Source organism: Opisthocomus hoazin, chromosome 12 (genome assembly GCF_030867145.1).
Source record: "Opisthocomus hoazin isolate bOpiHoa1 chromosome 12, bOpiHoa1.hap1, whole genome shotgun sequence".
Taxonomy (NCBI): Eukaryota; Metazoa; Chordata; class Aves; order Opisthocomiformes; family Opisthocomidae; genus Opisthocomus; species Opisthocomus hoazin.
This window is the reverse complement of record NC_134425.1, coordinates 2,734,435-2,751,139: the sequence shown is the minus strand read 5'-3', so window position 1 is coordinate 2,751,139 and position 16,705 is coordinate 2,734,435. Positions and strand designations below refer to the sequence as shown.

Below are 16,705 nucleotides of genomic sequence, written 5' to 3'. Positions count from 1 at the left end.
CTGCTGCTGGCACGGGCTTTTATTGACGGCAAAGTTGGGGTTACCCCAAGGGCCCCCCCTGGGACAGGGCTGGCCCCACCAGCACCCAGCCCAGTCTCCCCACTCTCACCCCAGCACAGGGCCGGCGTCCGCAGGCAGCTCTGGGGCTGCCCTCGCCCAGCCCCGTGCTGGAGCCCGTGCAGCTCCGGGGCAGAAGCTGTCTCCGGGGAGGGGTGGGTCGCCGCGCTCCCCCCGCCGCAGCCGGGCCATCCCCGTGCTGGGAACTGACTCTGGGAGGGGATGCTGGGACCCGTCCCGGCTGGAACGCGCCATGCCTCCTCCCGCGGGCCGCGGCTCAGGGCTTGCTGCGCTTCGCCTGGCTCTCCGTCCCCGCGCCGGCGGCGGCCGCCCGCTTGTTGCGGTGGTGGGGGAAGGTGGGCATGAGCTCCGGCTCGCAGGCTGCGGGGCAGAAAGCGGGGTCAGCAGGGCCCGGAGCACCACGGTCCTGTCCCGGGGCGTGGGGGGGGCGTTTACTCACGCAGGGGCTTCTCCTTGAAGTAGGAGCTCTCCAGGCAGTCTTTCGCCGTCGCCCTGCGGGGAGGGGGGGAGGTGGCAGGCACCCCCCGAAGGTGCCGCTGACCTGTCCCCCGGCTCTGGGGACGGCCGGACGCAGGCAGCCCCGGCCGTGGGCTCTTACCGCTTCTTGGGGTCGTACATGAAGAGGAAGTTGAGCAGCCGCAGCCCGGCCTCCGACAGCCAGGGGAACTTGTGCTTGAGGTTGTTGTAGGGCTGCTTCCGCAGGGTGTACTGACTCGCCAGCGGCAGCTTGGAGAAACCCTGCAGGGGGACAGAGCGTGAGGCGAGGGGGGGGCAGGCAGGGCAGGCAGCTAACGAGGCACCGTTCTCACCGGCCAGATGTTTTCGTTGGGCGTCCCCAGGAGCTGCACGATGAGGTCGATCTGGTGGATCTCAGAGGTGCCCGGCAGCAGCGGCTTGTGGGCCAGCAGCTCGGCCAGGATGCAGCCCATGGCCCTGCGGAGCGGAGGACGCGCAGGAGTCAGCAGGAGAAGCCTCTCCATCGACCCCCACTGTGCGCCGTCCTCCGCCGGGCCAGCCTCGGCCCCCTCCTGCCCTCCCCTTACCACATGTCAATGCTGGTGGTCTGCGTCGTCATCCCCAGCAGCAGCTCGGGCGCTCGGTACCTGCGCAGGGGACAGCACCAGCTCAAGGGGACCGCGGTGGAGCCGGTGCGAAGGAAGCCCCTGCCGCATCGCCCCGAGCCAGCGCAGCCCCCCCTCACCAGAGCGTGACGACTTTGGGGGTCATCGGCTTCGGCGGCATCCCGTAGGTGCGCGCCAGTCCAAAGTCGGCTGCGACAGAGACTCGAGATCAGGGGAGAGGAAAACCCCTCGTCCGACCCCGTCACGGAGCGGAGAGCGAGCTGCGGACACGCCTGCGGCAGCTGCCGGGTCTCACCTATCTTCACGCAGCCTTTGTCGGTCATGAGCAGGTTGGACACCTTCAGATCCCTGCCGGGGAACAGAGCGCGGCTGGGTCAGCACCGTCCTTCAGGCCCCGCTCCTCCCGCGCTTCCCCAGGGCTCGCAGGCAGCTGCAGAGCCCTGGCGTGAGGCAAAGACGAGGAGAAGCCAATCTCATCACCCAGCGCTCCCGCACGGAGCCACCCGTTCGCCCGCAGCTGCTCCGCTCGGAGCTCGACGGGTGGCGAAGCAGAACGCCACGGTCCAAGGGCTCGGCAGGCTCCCTCCCATCAGCCCCTTCCCCCTGCAGCACCCGTCCTGCGCTCCCACCTGTGGATGATGTAGTTCTCATGGAGGTACTGCAGGCCCTTCAGGACTTGCAGGATGATGCACTTCACCTGGAGAGAGAGAGAGAGAGAGAGGGGACAGGAGCACCGACCTCTGCCAGAGCAGCGCCGGCCAGGCAGAGCCCCGGAGGTTAAACCCGCTCGGGTGCCCTGCGGTGTCAGTCCCCTTGTCCCCCCCGAGCAGATCGCAGGCTGGCTGGGGCCCGTATTTTCCCAGCTCTGTTTCCCCACCAGTTTGCTCCAGCCCAAAACCCAGCCTGGAGAGCGTGTGGAGCGTTCTGCGGGAGCCAGCTGAGCCCGGGCATCCCGGCTCACCCCACGCTCCCCAGCCCTGCTGAAGCCCAGCACAAGCTCCAGGAATCGCAGGGTCTGCACAGTCTGTGCTGGTGCCCAGTGCGTTTGGGCTGGAGCGACGGCACCCTCTCAGGGACGAGGTACCGACAGCCTGGCCCAGCTTTACCTGAGCCTCCGAGAAAGGCGTCTGCATGTTCTCCAGAAGGCTGGCTAGGTCCTGCTCGCAGTAGCCCATCACCAGGAAAATACTGTTGGAGAAAAGGCACAGTCAGGATCCATCCCCCGGGACACCGCTCTGGTGTCCCAGCGCAGGTCCGTGCCCTGAGAGGTGGCTCAGGGGACCAAGAAGGGTCTGAAAGGCAGGAGACGAGAGGAGGACCGAGGAGGGACTGTCACCTCTCCAGGTGGTTCCCCACAACCACCTCCTTCAGCTCCACGATGTTGGGGTGCCGAAGCTGCAGGAGCAGGGTGATCTCCCGCAGGCTGCTGATGGGCATTCCTGCGGAGAGCAACGGCCGTGCTGCACGACTGCCTCGAGCAGGGCCGGAGCCGCCCGCGCCACGGCTGCCCCGCTCCTCCATTACCGTCTTTCTCGTTGTCCATCCGCACCTTCTTCAGCGCCACGGTCTCATCCGTCAGGGTGTCCCGGGCTCGGTCTGCAAGAACAGCACAGGCCACGCGCTCAGCCCCAGCGGACGAACGCTGGGTTTGTTATGGGCTGGTGGGACGCCCGCGCTGATGAGCCCCCCCTCAGCCTCGCTGCCCCCCTCGGCACCACCCAGCCCCAGCCCAAGGTGCTCGCGCTGCCGGGGTGCGGGCAGACGGCCTGCAGCCCCTCCTTCTACCCGGGAACCGGCTCTGCCCCAGGCTCGGAGAGAGCAGCCAGCGTCGCGCTTACACACTATGCCGTAGGTGCCCTCTCCGATCCGATTCAGCTTCTCGAACTCCTTCACGCTCCGGCATCTCCCCAGCTGGAACCAAAGAGCCACGTCAGAGGGGAGAGCAGTGGATGCTGTCTACCTCGACTTCAGCAAGGCTTTCGACACAGTCTCCCATAACATCGTCCTAGGGAAGCTCCGGAAGTGTGGGCTGGATGAGTGGTCAGTGAGGTGGATTGGGAACTGGCTGAATGGCAGAACTCAGAGGGTTGGCATCAGCGGCACTGGGTCTGGTTGGAGGCCGGTAACTAGTGGTGTCCCTCAGGGCTCTGTACTGGGCCCAGTCTTGTTCAACTTCTTCATCAACGACCTGGATGAAGAGTTAGAGTGTACCCTCAGCAAGTTTGCTGGTGACACCAAACTGGGAGGAGTGGTGGGTACACCAGCAGGCTGTGCTGCCATTCAGCGAGACCTGGACAGGCTGGAGAGTCGGGCAGAGAGGAACCTGATGAGGTTCAACAAGGGCAAGGGCAGGGTCCTGCACCTGGGGAGGAACAACCCCAGGCACCAGTACAGGCTGGGGGGGACCTGCTGGAGAGCAGCTCTGTGGAGAGGGACTGGGAGTGCTGGGGGACAACAGGGTGACCATGAGCCAGCAGCGTGCCCTGGGTGCCAAGAAGGCCAATGGGATCCCGGGGTGCATCAAGAGGAGTGTGGGCAGCAGGTCGAGGGATGTTCTCCTCCCCCTCTGCTCTGCCCTGGGGAGGCCCCACCTGCAGTGCTGTGTCCAATTCTGGGCTCTCCAGTTCAAGAAAGATGAGGAGCTACTGGAGAGAGTCCAGTGGAGGGCTACGAGGATGAGGAGGGGACTGGAGCATCTCTCCTACGAGGATAGGCTGAGGGAGCTGGGCTTGTTCAGCCTGGAGAAGAGAAGGCTGCGAGGGGACCTTAGAAATGCTGATAAATATCTGCGGGGGGGAGTCAGGAGGACGGGGCCAGACTCTTTTCAGTGGTGCCCAGCGACAGGACAAGGGGCAACGGGCACAAACTGAAGCAGAGGAAGCTCCAGCTGAACCCGAGGAAGAACTTCTTCCCTCTGAGGGTGACGGAGCCCTGGCCCAGGCTGCCCAGGGAGGCTGTGGAGTCTCCTTCTCCGGAGATATTCCAGCCCCGCCTGGATGCGGTGCTGTGCAGCCTGCTCTGGGTGACCCTGCTTGGGCAGGGGGTTGGGCTGGGTGACCCGCAGAGGGCCCTGCCAACCCCTGCCATGCTGGGGTTCTGTCAGAGGTGAGTGCTAGCTCTGGGGCAGCCCTCGGCTGTTTCTCACCCACCTCCCCAGGGACGCGTGCCCTTCCCTCTCACTGGGCAGACTGCAGTCCCGCTCCGCTGCTTACGGAGCAAACCAGCCTTTCGGAAGCACCGCGGACATCTCAGCTCAGGCAAGCGGCTGGGACAGAGGGGGCCCGTCCTGCCCCCCAGCCCGGAGCCAGCTGCCGCGGAGGAGCCCCCCTGGCCCCCGCACAATGCTCCCAGCCGGTGGGCCCAGCTCCCCTTCAGCTCCCAGCCCTCCTCGCCAAGGGCCACCCCCCCCCTTCCCCTCAGCAGGCCCCAGGCCCAGGCCCACCCCCACCCTGGGTCCTAAGGGCTCTGGGGCCTCCCCCCCACCCCAGACACCTCCGCAAGCCCAGGGACCCCGCTCCTCTCACCCCCCGCGGCCCCTCACCCGGTCGGCCGCCGGCACCTCGAAGAAACCCTCGCCCCGCAACCGCCTCAACCGCAGCGGCTCCAGCTCCCCCTCGCCAGAGCCCCCCTCCGCCATGCCGGCGCCGTGACGCACCCCCCCTTCCCCTCTTCTACGCATGCGCGGACGCTGCGGCGCCAGCTACTACGCATGCGCAATATCACCAATCAGGCCCCGCCCCTTCGCGCAGCCCGGAAGCGGCGGCAGAACCCGGAAGCGGCGGCGGAGCAGGATGGACGGTACGCGGCGGGCGGGCGGTGAAGGGGACGGGGGGAGGATCCGCCGTGCTGAGCTTGGGGGGCTGGAGCTTGTCATGTTGGGCGGGGCTGGGAGCCGGGGGCCGGGACCGGAGGCTGGAGGCTGGTCGCTGGTCCCCCTGCCGCCGGCCTCCGGTCCCGGCCCCTGGTCCGCCGTCGCTGAGGCCTTGCTTTCCTTCCCTTGCAGACACGCTCTTCCAGCTGAAGGTGAGGTCGGCCCTGGGCCCTCCGCCTCCCGTCCGTGTCCCGCAGGCCCCGGCCCGCAGAGCTCCGCCGATCCCGGCGGCTGCGGGAAGAGGGAGCCATTCGACCGAGTTTTTCCTCCGGTTACCGGGTTGTTCCCGGCGTTTCCCAGCTCGGAAGGGCGAGAAAACGCGTTTCCCGGTTTCCTGGTGTGCGCTGGAGCAGGAGGATGCGGTCTCCCCGACCACCCCCCAGCCCCCCGCGGGCTCGGGGCAGCCGTTACCGGGTGGGGGGAGGCAGCCCCGGGGGTCCCTGGTTCTGCGCTGCCGTATCCTGCCGTTAACCCGCTCGTTCTCCCTCAGTTCACGGCGAAGCAGCTGGAGAAGCTCGCCAAAAAAGCCGAGAAAGACTCCAAGGCCGAGCAAGCCAAAGTCAAAAAGGTGGGTGGGAGCTCGCCCAGCCCCTCGGCGCTGCGGAGCCTGCTGCCGAGGGCCCGGGGAAGGGGCAGGGTCCCTCAGCTTCCGAGGGTTTGGATCCCCCCACCCTCAGCTCTCGGATCTGTTGGGGTGGGTGCGCCGTGTCCCTGCGACCGCGAGAGGGGTTTAATTCCCGCTCAAGGGCGCGCTTGGCGTTCACAGAATCACAGAATGGTCGGGGTGGGAAGGGACCTCTGTGGGTCACCCAGCCCAACCCTCTGCCCAAGCAGGGTCACCCAGAGTAGGCTGCACAGCACCGCGTCCAGGCGGGGCTGGAATATCTCCAGAGAAGGAGACTCCACAGCCTCCCTGGGCAGCCTGGGCCAGGGCTCCGTCACCCTCAGAGGGAAGAAGTTCTTCCTCGGGTTCAGCTGGAACTTCCTCTGCTTCAGTTTGTGCCCGTTACCCCTTGTCCTGTCGCTGGGCACCACTGAAAAGAGTCTGGCCCCGTCCTCCTGACCCCCACCCTGCAGATATTTAGAAGCATTTCAAAGGTCCCCTCTCAGCCTTCTCTTCTCCAGGCTGAACAAGCCCAGCTCCCTCAGCCTCTCCTCGTAGCAGAGATGCTCCAGTCTCCTCCTCATCCTCGTAGCCCTCCGCTGGACTCTCTCCAGTAGCTCCTCATCTTTCTTGAACTGGACACAGCACTGCAGATGGGGCCTCCCCAGGGCAGAGCAGAGGGGGAGGAGAACCTCCCTCGCCCTGCTGCTCACACTCCTCTTGATGCACCCCGGGATCCCATCGGCCTTCTTGGCACCCAGGGCACGCTGCTGGCTCATGGTCCCCCTGTTGTCCCCCAGCACTCCCAGTCCCTCTCCGCAGAGCTGCTCTCCAGCAGGTCCCCCCCAGCCTGTACTGGTGCCTGGGGTTTGTTCCTTCCCAGGTGCAGGACCCTGCATTTGCCTTTGTTGAACCTCATCAGGTTCCTCTGTGCCCAACTTTTCGAGGGTTTCGAGGGTCGCAGGGGAGCTGTTTCCTGCTGGCAGCCCGTCGGGCAGAAGTGGAGCGTGCTTGTTTATAAACCCAGGGCGGGTTCTCCGTGCAAACGGTTGCCCTTTGCTCCTTCCAGGCCCTTCAGCAGAAGAACGTGGAGTGCGCTCGTGTCTACGCAGAGAATGCCATCCGCAAGAAGAACGAGGGGCTGAACTGGCTCCGCATGTCTTCCCGGGTGGATGCGGTGGCCTCCAAGGTGCAGACGGCAGTGACGATGAAGGGGGTAAGAGCCTCTGCGTGGGCGTGGGGCTTCGAGACCCGCCTGTGCCCTGCAGACAGCGGACGTTGGCACTTCCCCCCTCTCTGCCTCGAACCACCTCGGGCCTCCCCGTCCCCGGAAAGGATCCCGCCGCACTTTCCTGGGTAGCTCAGACCCCCTCGCTGTGCTGCAGCCTGTGCAGAGCCCGTCTGGGGTGGCCTCGCGGTGGGGCCACTTCGTCAGCGGCTCTGATTAAATCCTCACCCCGTGGCTGCACAGAGGGAGAGGCCTGGAGCCGCTCTCCTCACGGCGTGCGCCAGGGCGGTGGGCTGGGGCCCGTCCTGCCGGGAGCGCTGCCCGAGGTCGTTGGTGGCTGGAGAAACCCGCAGCCAGGCTGAGCCTGCCGAGAGCCGGCCGCAGCGTCTGGCGAGCGGGCAGAGCCTGTCCGGCCGCGCAGCGCTGCCGTGAGCGTCAGAATGGCTGGCTTCTCTCTTGCTGGCCTGGGTTTCACTCTCAGCAGCGACGTAGCTTGCTTTTGAGGAGCAGCCCTGAAGCCATCTCCTCTTGCAGGTGACGAAAAACATGGCCCAGGTGACCAAGGCCTTGGACAAGGCCCTGAGCTCCATGGACCTGCAGAAGGTGTCTGCGGTGATGGATAAATTCGAGCAGCAGGTTCAGAATTTGGATGTTCATACGTCGGTAAGTGCCAGTGGGCTCGGGGCGGGGGGCTGGGAGGGCTCGGGAGGGTGGGCTCCTCCCTCTGAACCGTAACACGCTGCCTGCGCGGAGAGAGCCGGGCCCCGGCTGTAACTCGGGCTTCCGCAGCTCTGTTCCCCTCAGGGACTCCAGCCTCCCCTGAGCAGTTCACCCAGCTCTGCTCTCTGGGTTCGAGGGGTGTGGGAGGCGTTGGGAAGACACCTCTCTGCCACCTGACAGGGAAGAAGTTTCCCGTGCAGAGAGGCGAACGTGGCAGAGGGGAGGAAGAGGGAGGGTGGCCGGCCAGGTGTCGCAGCGAGCCGTTACGCACAGAATCACAGAGTGTTGGGGGTTGGCAGGGACCTCTGTGGGTCACCCAGCCCAACCCCCTGCCCAAGCAGGGTCACCCAGAGCAGGCTGCACAGCACCGCGTCCAGGCGGGGCTGGAATATCTCCAGAGAAGGAGACTCCACAGCCTCCCTGGGCAGCCTGGGCCAGGGCTCCGTCACACTCGCGGGGGCTCTGTGGCCCCTCAGCCGCAGCCGGGCTCGAGGCTGTCGTGGCTGCGGGGCCGGTGGCGATGCGGGCTCCGCAGCCGGTTCTTTGGGGGAAGGAGCCGGGCCGGGCCGAGCGGCTTTGCCGGCGGGGGCAGGGTGACACGGGCTGCCTCTGTCGCAGGTCATGGAGGACTCCATGAGCTCCGCTACCACGCTGACCACGCCGCAGGAGCAGGTGGACAGCCTCATCATCCAGATCGCGGAGGAGAACGGCCTGGAGATCATGGACCAGCTCAACCAGCTCCCCGAGGGGGCTTCGGCGGTGGGGGAGAGCTCGGTCCGCACCCAGGAAGACCAGCTGTCACGGAGGTTCGTTCTCCCCCAGGTCCTTTGCCTGGTGTTGGGGCAGTTCCAGCCCTTCCCAGGGATCCCTCACAGATGTGAAGGCGATGAGTTAGCCCGTCACTGCGGGCTGGGTGGGTGCTGAGCCCTCTTTCTCAAGCTCTGGCGAGCCGGAGCGCGACGGTCGCTGCGGTACCCCGCACAGGCAGGCGAGGTGACCGTTGGGGGCTGTGGGACGGCTTCAGGGCTGGGGACGGGGGCGGCTTCTGGCAGTCGGCAGCGAGCTCTCCTCGACGAGGCGCAAAACAGTCTCCCCCTGCTCTGCGCTCGCCCTCACGCAGCTGCTGCCGCTCGGGGAGCGCTTGGCACTGACCTTCAGGCAGCTCTGGGAACAGGCTGCTTCCCTGGAACTGCCCCAGCAGAAGCCGACGAGCTTCCTCTCCCCGCGCAGCCGCCCCGGGGCTCCGTCTGCGGCGTGCTGCCCTGCGAGCTGGGCACGGCCCCGGGAGAGAGAAGCCAGGAACCCCTTGCGCCTCGCCTGCCACAGGGAGACGCTCCCGGTTAACCCCGGGGAGCCGCGACTGCCTGCTCTGGGGCAGGATTTCTGGCACCTCCGCTGCAGGAGGGAGGTTTCCAGGCAGGGACGCTCCCTGCATGGCCTTCTCGAGGGGTCTTTCCGAGTTGTGGACATTTCCCACCGCTCTCACGTCCGTTCCCTCTTGTGCTCTCCCTTCCAGGTTGGCTGCCTTGCGGAATTAAAGTCTCCTGTGGCCCCTGCGGACTGCTGCCCCGCACCGGTGGGACGGCCTGTGGGGCGGAGGGGCCCGGGACTCCTTCCCCACAGCCTCTGCTACGTCCTTGCTCTGACCCACCGGCCGGGCGGGCCGGGCTGTCCCCTCCTCCGGCAGCACGACGTCCCCAGCCCTGCCTGCCCGCGGTCGGACTCCGCTCTCGGGCCGTGACGGTGACGACGGTGCAGGCAGCGATCCCGGCGGGGGGGTTTCTGAGCAGAGACGGTCTCTCTGGGCTTGAGGAGCGCTTTGCTGGTTCTGATTTCAGGGTGTTTTTCGTTTGAGGGTCGCTGCTGGTTTCTGGCGGCGTCCCGCTCCTGGTTTAACACTAGATGCATCCTTCCGGAGGCGGGTTGCGGGGTTTCCTGGGCTGCGGCTGGCCCGAATCCTCCGTGCACAGCGCGCTTCTGTTATTACCCGTTCCGGACCCGGTCTCCGAGCGGTGCTTTCCTCGGGGCCCGCAGCGAGGAGCTGTTAAATACGGAGCGGGGAGATCCCCGCGGGGCTGCCTTCCTCTCGCGGCGGCGCGGAAGCGCTGCTTTCCCGGCCGGGGTGTTTCTGGGAAGGTTGGTGCCTGGCAGGAGGGGGAGGTTACGCCGCGGCGTCTCTTCCTTCGCAGTGACCTTCCTGAGCCGTAGCTGGGTGCCCTGTTCGTAGGCTTCACGTTGCCGATAGCTCCTTGTCCTGCCAGGCCAAACCTCCCCCGGAGCTCTGTACCACAAAGTGGCCTTTGAAACGCAAGCCCACGCGTGTAAATCCACGCCTTCCGCGTCTCCAGCCGCTGCGGTCCTCCCGTGTGGACTGGTCTGTGCCTGATGCCGGCGGCTGGCAGCGGATCACAGCAGCTTCCACGCCTGGGGCTCGCAGCCGGTGGCCACAGCCTTGTCCCCAGATGTCCCCGAGTCGGATGGGGTCCCCAGATGTCCCCGAGTCGAATGGGCATGACAGTAAATGCTAAACCATCCTGAGAGCCTGTCTGCCTGTGGCTCGTCCCCTCCATATCTGCTGCCGTTTCCTCTCCGCCGTCCCCACCTTGCTGCGCCTGCCCTGTGCTGCTGCCCAGGGAGCGGGGGCTGGGGGAGCGGGGGCTGCTTGTCCCTCGGAGCCTGGGCTGGAGGGTTCTGTGCCGCTTCTCTGCCGCTCACCGAGGCGGTGCGTTGATGGGAAGCTCGCTGGGAAAGAAATGTTGTTTCCTTTGGCTCTCGGAGGAGGAACTTTAACCTTCCTGACCAGGCTGTAAATGAGTGGCTTGCAGCGGGCGGTGCTGAGCTGCGCTGCGTGCCGTGGGGCAGCTCCCGTGCATCGCTTTTTAAAGGGAATTTTTAGGCCTTTTGATTATTTCTTCAGAGTTCGGTGGCCTTGGCAGCGCGTGTCTGGTGACCGACAGAGCCTTCTCCCCCGGCGCGTGCTGTGGTGGGGGCGCGGGGTGGTCGCCGTCGGGGAGGTGGCTTTGGGCTGCTGCGGTGGGGCCTTGGGTCTCGTGCCCCCTCCTCCAGAAAGCAGGAGGCCCCCCGGAGCCTTGCGCCCGTGCGGCGGAGCGGGGCTGCTGCCGGGGGCACCAGCTCCTGCTGCCTGTGGGTGCCAGGCACGGGGGTCAGCGGCGGGGCTGGGACGTGCCCCACGCCGCAGGGACCCCCTGCCCTGGCAGCGCTCCCTCTTGCCGTGCGGCGTTTCTCTGTGCTTTCATTTGTGTGTCTTTTAAAGCTTGTCTCATTGGCCTTGTTCTCCTTCTCCAGCCCCACGTTGATTACCTTCTCCTGCTCTAAATAAACGACCCCTGACCGTCCCGCGTGGTGGGTCTGGGGGTTCAGACGCGCGGAGGGGGTCTGTGGTCCCCTCTGCCTGTGGTGCAGCGCGGTGGCCCTGCCCCGTCCTCACGCCTGGGACAGAGCACCCGGGGCCGTGGGGAAGAGGAGGGTGCTGGTCCTGCTCCCATGGCCTCGCTGCCTTCCCTCGCCCTGGGGAAGGGGAGCAGTCGCCGGCAGAGCCTCGGCTCCCCACGGCCGGGGTCACCACCTCGAGGCTGCGGGATGGGAAGGGGCCCTGACAGAATCCCAGACTGGTGGGGGTTGGCAGGGACCTCTGTGGGTCACCCAGTCCAACCCCCTGCCGAAGCAGGGTCACCCAGAGCAGGCTGCACAGCACCGCGGCCAGGCAGGGCTGGAATATCTCCAGAGAAGGAGACTCCACAGCCTCCCTGGGCAGCCTGGGCCAGGGCTCTGTCACCCTCAGAGGGAAGAAGTTCTTCCTCATGCTTCTTCTGGCTTGCGTCCGGCTCCTTTTGCCCACACGGTTTTCGGTCTGCCCAGCCCCTGCGCCCTTCTCCACGCCGCTCCCTGGCCCCTGGGCAGAGGCCGGGCTCCCCGAGGGGCAGATTCCCCGGCTCGTAACCCCATGGAGAGACCCCCTGTGCTTTCCAGCCCGGTGCTGCCATCGGCACCCACCGACAGCGGCTGCACCACCGGGGATGGTGGCTGCAGCCCGCTGGGGTCACTCCTGGCAGGGACCGGGCACGTCCCTTCCCCGTGCCCATCCCTTCTCCGTGCCCATCGTGTCCCCATGCCTGTCCCTTCTTCGTGCCCCTCGTCTCCCCGTGCCCATCATCTCCCCATGCCCCTTGTCTCCCCATGGCTGTCCCTTCCCTGTGCCCATCATCTTCCTGTGCCCTTCGCCTCCCCATTCCTGTTCCTTCCCCGTGCCTGTCCTTCCCCCATGCCCCTCGTCTCCCCATGCCCATCATTTCCCCAGGCCTGTCCCTTCTCCGTGCCCATTATCTCCACATGCCCATCCCTTCCCCATGCCTGTCCCTTCTCCATGCCCCTCATCTCCCCATGCCCATCCCTTCCCCATGCCTGTCCCTTCCCCATGCCCCTCGTCTCCCCGTGCCCGTCCCTTCCCCGTGCCCAGCTGGCAGACGGGGCTCTGTGCCTCAGCCAATTTGCGAATGCCACAGGAAGACGGTTCTCCTTCTCCTGCCTGTTTTCCCGGTGCCCAAAGCCGCCTCCGCTCCAAAGACAGGCTGTTCCCAAATGTGAGAGGAAATTGCTAAGAAAATAATTGAGTAGCCAATTAATTAGCTAATGATTAATATAAGCATCCTGCGGAGGCAGCTCTACAGCCGCCCTGGCCGTGTGTTGCGGCGATGTGTCACTCCCGGCACGGTGACAGCTTCCCAGTGCCACGGGCCGGGCGCCCACCGGGCCCCTACGCTGGTGCCCGGGGTGGTCAGCAGGGTGTCGGCGTGGCTGGGGACGTGCCGGGGCTGGGGGTCCCCACAGGGTCCCGGCGTGGCTGGGGACGTGGCGGGGCTGGGGGTCCCCGCAGGGTCCCGGCGTGGACGCACACTGCGGGCAGTGCTCGAAGTACGGCTTTATTTTCCTTGCGGTGCCGCTGTGGCAGCCACCAGACCAGCGGCCGGCGTGCTGCCGGGCAGGGTGCCGGGGCCGCGGCGGGAGCCGCTACCAGAGCAGGGAGCGGAGCAGCACCAGCGCCAGCGCTGCCGATGGGAGCCGGGCCGTGCCAGCCCCGTTGGCGTAGCCGTAGTCGGTCCGGCACGTCCCCTCCAGCTCCTCGAAGGCGATGGGCGTCTCGTGCGGCGCTGTGCCTTGCAGGGATGTCTTCACCTGCGAGGGGGGACGGGGTGGGCTCCTGCAGTGAGGGGCAGTCCCCGTGCCCCACACGGCCTCTCGCATGGCTCCATGCCGCCCCGTGCTACCCCGTGCCATCCCAAGCCCTGCACGTCCCCGTGCGTCCTGTTCATCCCTTGGCCCCACAAGTCCCCATGCCACGCCGTGTCCCCACACATCCCTGAGGGAGCTGGGCTTGTTCAGCCTGGAGAAGAGAAGGCTGAGAGGGGACTTTAGAAATGCTTCTAAATATCTGCAGGGTGGGGGTCAGGAGGACGGGGCCAGACTCTTTCCAGTGGTGCCCAGCGACAGGACAAGGGGCAATGGGCACAAACGGAAGCAGAGGAAGCTCCAGCTGAACCCGAGGAAGAACTTCTTCCCTCTGAGGGTGACGGAGCCCTGGCCCAGGCTGCCCAGGGAGGCTGTGGAGTCTCCTTCTCTGGAGATATTCCAGCCCCGCCTGGATGCGGTGCTGTGCAGCCTGCTCTGGGTGACCCTGCTTGGGCAGGGGGTTGGGCCGAGTGACCCACAGAGGGCCCTGCCAACCCCTGCCATGCTGGGGTTCTGTGATCCCGCAGCGCCGTACGCCCCGATGTCCCGCCGGTCTCTGCTGGCCCTTGTGTCCTTTTACATCCCCCTGCCCCGCACATCCCCCCGCTCACCTCCTCCACCTTCCTGAAGACGCGGAGCAGGTTTTCGGCCAGGGCCGCTTTCAGCTCTGCCTCCGTCCAGTTCCTGGCCAGCAGCTCGGCCACCAGCGCGGGGTACGTGGAGACGTCCTCCAGGCCGGTGGGGAGCCTGCAGCACCCCACAGCTGGTGGCACCCACCTCCCGCACCCCCCCACCTGCCCACGCAGGGCACGGGGCAGAGCCCCCTCCCCCAGCAAGTCCCCACGGCTGGGGCTGCGCTGCCCCGTCCGGCTCCCGTCACCCGCTTTACCCCGTGACCCCGTCGTAGTCCCCGCCGAAGCCGACGGACTCGACACCGGCCACCTTCTTCACGTAGTCCATGTGGTCTGCGGGTATGGATGGGCTGGGGTGAGCAGGGTTGAGGGGGAGACACTGGCACCCCCCATGCCCACGCGGGCGCCCACCTCACCTGCGACGTCGGCCAGCGTGGCCGTGTCGCTGCACGTCACGTACTCGTTGTAGAAGTTGACCATCACCAGGCTGCCCGTGGAGGCCTGGGGGAGAGGCAGCCCTGAGCCCCCCGGCCGGCTCCCTGCCCTGCCCGTGGCCATGCCCCGGCCCTCACCACCATCCCCAGCACGTCATCGGGCACGTTGCGGCGGTGCGGGCAGAGGCCGTAGGCGGACGAGTGGCTGAAGATGACGGGGGCTTTGGAGAGGTTCAGCACGACCTTCATGGTGTCTACCGAGACGTGGGCCAGGTCCACGATCATGCCCAGGCGGTTCATCTCCTCCAGCACCGTCTGCGGGGATGGGGACGGGGATGGGGATGGGCGAGGGGTGCGCAAAGGGCCATGGCAGCCCCGCGTGGGGGGACACCGGGCACCCGCTGCTCCACTTAGCAACCCGGCGTGGGGCTGGTGGGTGCCCATGCCACCCCCCTGCCCCAGCCATTGCTCTCAGGTGCCACCGCCGACCCTGTCCCCCCTCACCTTCCCGAAGGACGAGAGACCATGGTGCTGGGGTGACTCGCTCCCGGTGTCCACCAGCCAGTTGTCAGCCCTGCAGAGCGGGAGAACATCAGGGCAGACCCCCGGCCGCACGCTCTGTCCCCCCGCACTGGCCCTGTCACCCCCATTCCCCCCCCCTCCCCGGGGGGCTGCTGCTACCAGGGGGTGTTGCAGCTGTGGGTGAGGGTCATGTAGCGGACGCCCAGGTGGTAGAAGGTGCGCAGGACGCCCAGGCTGCTGTCGATGGAGTGGCCGCCCTCCACCCCGATGAGGCTGGCCACCTTGTTGCTCTCGAAAGCCTGCTGGATGCCTGCGGAAGGGTGAGGGGCATCAGCCGGGGTGGGCACCGGGGCACCCGGGGCACCCACGTCCCCGCTCACCAGTGCTGTCGACGACGCAGGCGAAGGTCTCGGGGTAGAGCTCACACATGCGGTGCACCACGTCGATCTGCTCCAGCGTGCGCTTCACCGCGTCCTTGTTCTGCGTGTCGCAGGGCACGTACGCCGACCAGAACTGCCCGCGACGGCACTCGGTGAGCACCGGGAGCCCGGCCCCGTGCCCACTGCCCCCGCCCACCCTGGTTCCTGCCCCGGTGCCCACCCTGGTGCCCGCGCCCGCCTCGCCGTCCCACCTGCCCGCCCACGTGCCCGCTGCGCAGTTTGGGGATGTTGGTGTGGGTGCCATCCAGCAGAGTGAGGTTGGCCTCCGGCAGCTGCATCTGGTTGTTGAATCTCTTGAGGAGCTGCCAGGGCAGGTCATTGTGCCTGGGCAGGGGAGAGAGCAGGAGTGAGGGACTGTCTGTCTGTCTGCTTGCCTGTCCAGCCAGCCAGCCAGCCACCTGGCTGCCCACCTCCCTCCCTGTCTGTCCATCCATCCATCCATCCACCCATCCACCCACCCATCCATCCATCCATCCATCCATCCATCCATCCATCCATCCATCCATCCATCCATCCATCCCTCCACTCATCCATCCACCCATCCATCCATCCATCCATCCATCCATGTATCTGTCCATGCATCCATCTATCTGTCCATCCATCCATCCATCCACCTATCCATCTATCTGTCTGTCCATCCATCCATCCATGTATCTGTACACCCATGTATCTGTCCGTGCATCCATCCATCCATCCATCCATCCATCCATCCATCCATCCATCCATCCATCCGTCCATCCGTCCATCTGTCCGTCCATCCATCCATCCATGTATCTGTACATCCATGTATCTGTCCATGCATCCATCCGTCCATCCATCCATCCATCCATCCGTCCATTGATCTGTCCGTCCATCCATCCGTCCGCCCACCCACCAGTCCCTCTGCCCACCCGTCTGTGCCCTCCAGGAAGTGCCACGCAAGCCCAGGAGCCGGGGACAGGCCACTCCCAGAGGACAGCCCCACGTGGGACCCGCTTTGCCGACTGGCAGGGAGCTGGGGGGAGGTTGGGGACCCCTCCGCGCACCCCTCCTTCCTCAGCCCTCGCACCCCGGAGAGCCAGCCAGGCATCCCTCCTACGGCGACGTCACCGTCACCGCTGCGGGGATGTCACCACCACAGGGACATCACCACCACAAGGACGTCACCACCACGCAATGACCCGTATGGAGCGGTATCGCTGGGGAAGTGCTGGGCGCCGGCTCCCACTTCTCCCCTCCCGTGTCACGCTCCCCACATCCTCCGTCTCCCCCTGCCCTGCGCCCGCTGCCGGTGCCCGCGGGGGACCCTGCGGGGGGCTGGAGCCTCCTGGGGGTCCCGTTACGAGACAGCGACGTCCCTTGGGACACAACCCCGCAGGACCCCTGAGAGGGGACTTCCCCCGCGGCAGCCTGGCTCCCAGCACCCTGCCCGCTCCCGGCTGGGCTCCACCGCCCGGGGATCCCCTGGGGTGCCCGGCGCGGGGATCCCCCACCCGGCTGTCCCTGGGTGGGGTTTTCACACCGGGGTTTTTCTCCGGGTGCCGAGAGCCGCAGCCCCGCCGGGACGGCCGGGCGACCTTTGCTCACCCGTCGATGACCGGCGTGCTCGACATGATGCGCTCGGCCTCCTCCCGGTGACTCTGCCCGGCGCAGGGCAGCAGTAGGTGCAGCACCAGCGCCGACGCCAACGCCAACGCGCTCCCACCCGGCATCTTTGCCCGCTCGGTGCTGCTGGGGGACGAGCCGGGGCAACCCGCCGCCGCTGCCGGGAGCCTGCTGAGCGCACGCAGCGGCACAGCCGTCCCGGCTCACCGACTGTCCCCTCCTGCCGTCAATAAATAACCAGCAGTCGCAGCCGTAACCGCACC

At 66.6% G+C, this 16,705-nt stretch overlaps 3 protein-coding genes across 3 annotated transcripts; 1 reads left to right on the top strand and 2 right to left on the bottom strand.

Moving 5' to 3' along the window:
* Position 1: 1 nt before the first annotated feature.
* On the bottom strand, positions 2 to 4,797 carry CDK10 (cyclin dependent kinase 10). Its single transcript, XM_075433592.1, has 13 exons — positions 4,702 to 4,797; positions 2,999 to 3,071; positions 2,685 to 2,756; positions 2,497 to 2,599; positions 2,267 to 2,348; positions 1,790 to 1,857; positions 1,456 to 1,508; positions 1,280 to 1,349; positions 1,122 to 1,181; positions 888 to 1,011; positions 677 to 816; positions 518 to 570; positions 2 to 438 (listed from the first exon to the last, which is right to left on the bottom strand). Exons 1-13 carry the CDS (start codon positions 4,795 to 4,797, stop codon positions 335 to 337), a joined length of 1,098 nt encoding a protein of 365 aa, XP_075289707.1. The 3' UTR covers positions 2 to 334.
* Positions 4,798 to 4,901: 104 nt separating this feature from the next.
* CHMP1A (charged multivesicular body protein 1A) lies at positions 4,902 to 10,939 on the top strand. Its single transcript, XM_075434084.1, has 7 exons — positions 4,902 to 4,958; positions 5,164 to 5,183; positions 5,522 to 5,599; positions 6,705 to 6,851; positions 7,398 to 7,526; positions 8,202 to 8,389; positions 9,100 to 10,939. Exons 1-7 carry the CDS (start codon positions 4,952 to 4,954, stop codon positions 9,119 to 9,121), a joined length of 591 nt encoding a protein of 196 aa, XP_075290199.1. The 5' UTR covers positions 4,902 to 4,951; the 3' UTR covers positions 9,122 to 10,939.
* On the bottom strand, positions 10,489 to 16,549 carry DPEP1 (dipeptidase 1). The gene is made up of 13 exons (XM_075433411.1): positions 16,425 to 16,549; positions 15,050 to 15,182; positions 14,799 to 14,931; positions 14,578 to 14,728; positions 14,401 to 14,470; positions 14,035 to 14,211; positions 13,879 to 13,963; positions 13,720 to 13,795; positions 13,442 to 13,577; positions 12,616 to 12,776; positions 12,362 to 12,497; positions 10,815 to 10,952; positions 10,489 to 10,725 (listed from the first exon to the last, which is right to left on the bottom strand). The coding sequence occupies exons 1-13, from the start codon at positions 16,547 to 16,549 to the stop codon at positions 10,489 to 10,491; spliced, it is 1,758 nt and encodes a 585-aa protein (XP_075289526.1).
* Positions 16,550 to 16,705: the final 156 nt, after the last annotated feature.

What these genes read in the sequence shown, in the direction of transcription:
- CHMP1A (XM_075434084.1), top strand. An exon ending in AGCAAGCCAAAGTCAAAAAG is followed by an intron (nt 5,600 to 6,704) that starts GTGGGTGGGAGC and finishes TGCTCCTTCCAG; the next exon opens with GCCCTTCAGCAGAAGAACGT. An exon ending in ATTTGGATGTTCATACGTCG is followed by an intron (nt 7,527 to 8,201) that starts GTAAGTGCCAGT and finishes CCTCTGTCGCAG; the next exon opens with GTCATGGAGGACTCCATGAG.
- CDK10 (XM_075433592.1), bottom strand. Translation starts at nt 4,797, where the DNA reads ATGGCGGAGGGGGGCTCTGGCGAGGGGGAGCTGGAGCCGCTGCGGTTG. An exon ending in ATGTACGACCCCAAGAAGCG is followed by an intron (nt 571 to 676) that starts GTAAGAGCCCAC and finishes CCCTCCCCGCAG; the next exon opens with GGCGACGGCGAAAGACTGCC. An exon ending in CTTCAAGGAGAAGCCCCTGC is followed by an intron (nt 439 to 517) that starts GTGAGTAAACGC and finishes TCTGCCCCGCAG; the next exon opens with CCTGCGAGCCGGAGCTCATG.
- DPEP1 (XM_075433411.1), bottom strand. Translation starts at nt 16,549, where the DNA reads ATGCCGGGTGGGAGCGCGTTGGCGTTGGCGTCGGCGCTGGTGCTGCAC. An exon ending in CTGCTCCGCTCCCTGCTCTG is followed by an intron (nt 12,498 to 12,615) that starts GTAGCGGCTCCC and finishes CACTGCCCGCAG; the next exon opens with TGTGCGTCCACGCCGGGACC. An exon ending in TGACCACCCCGGGCACCAGC is followed by an intron (nt 10,953 to 12,361) that starts GTAGGGGCCCGG and finishes CTGAACCCCCAG; the next exon opens with ACCCACCACGCGGGACGGTC.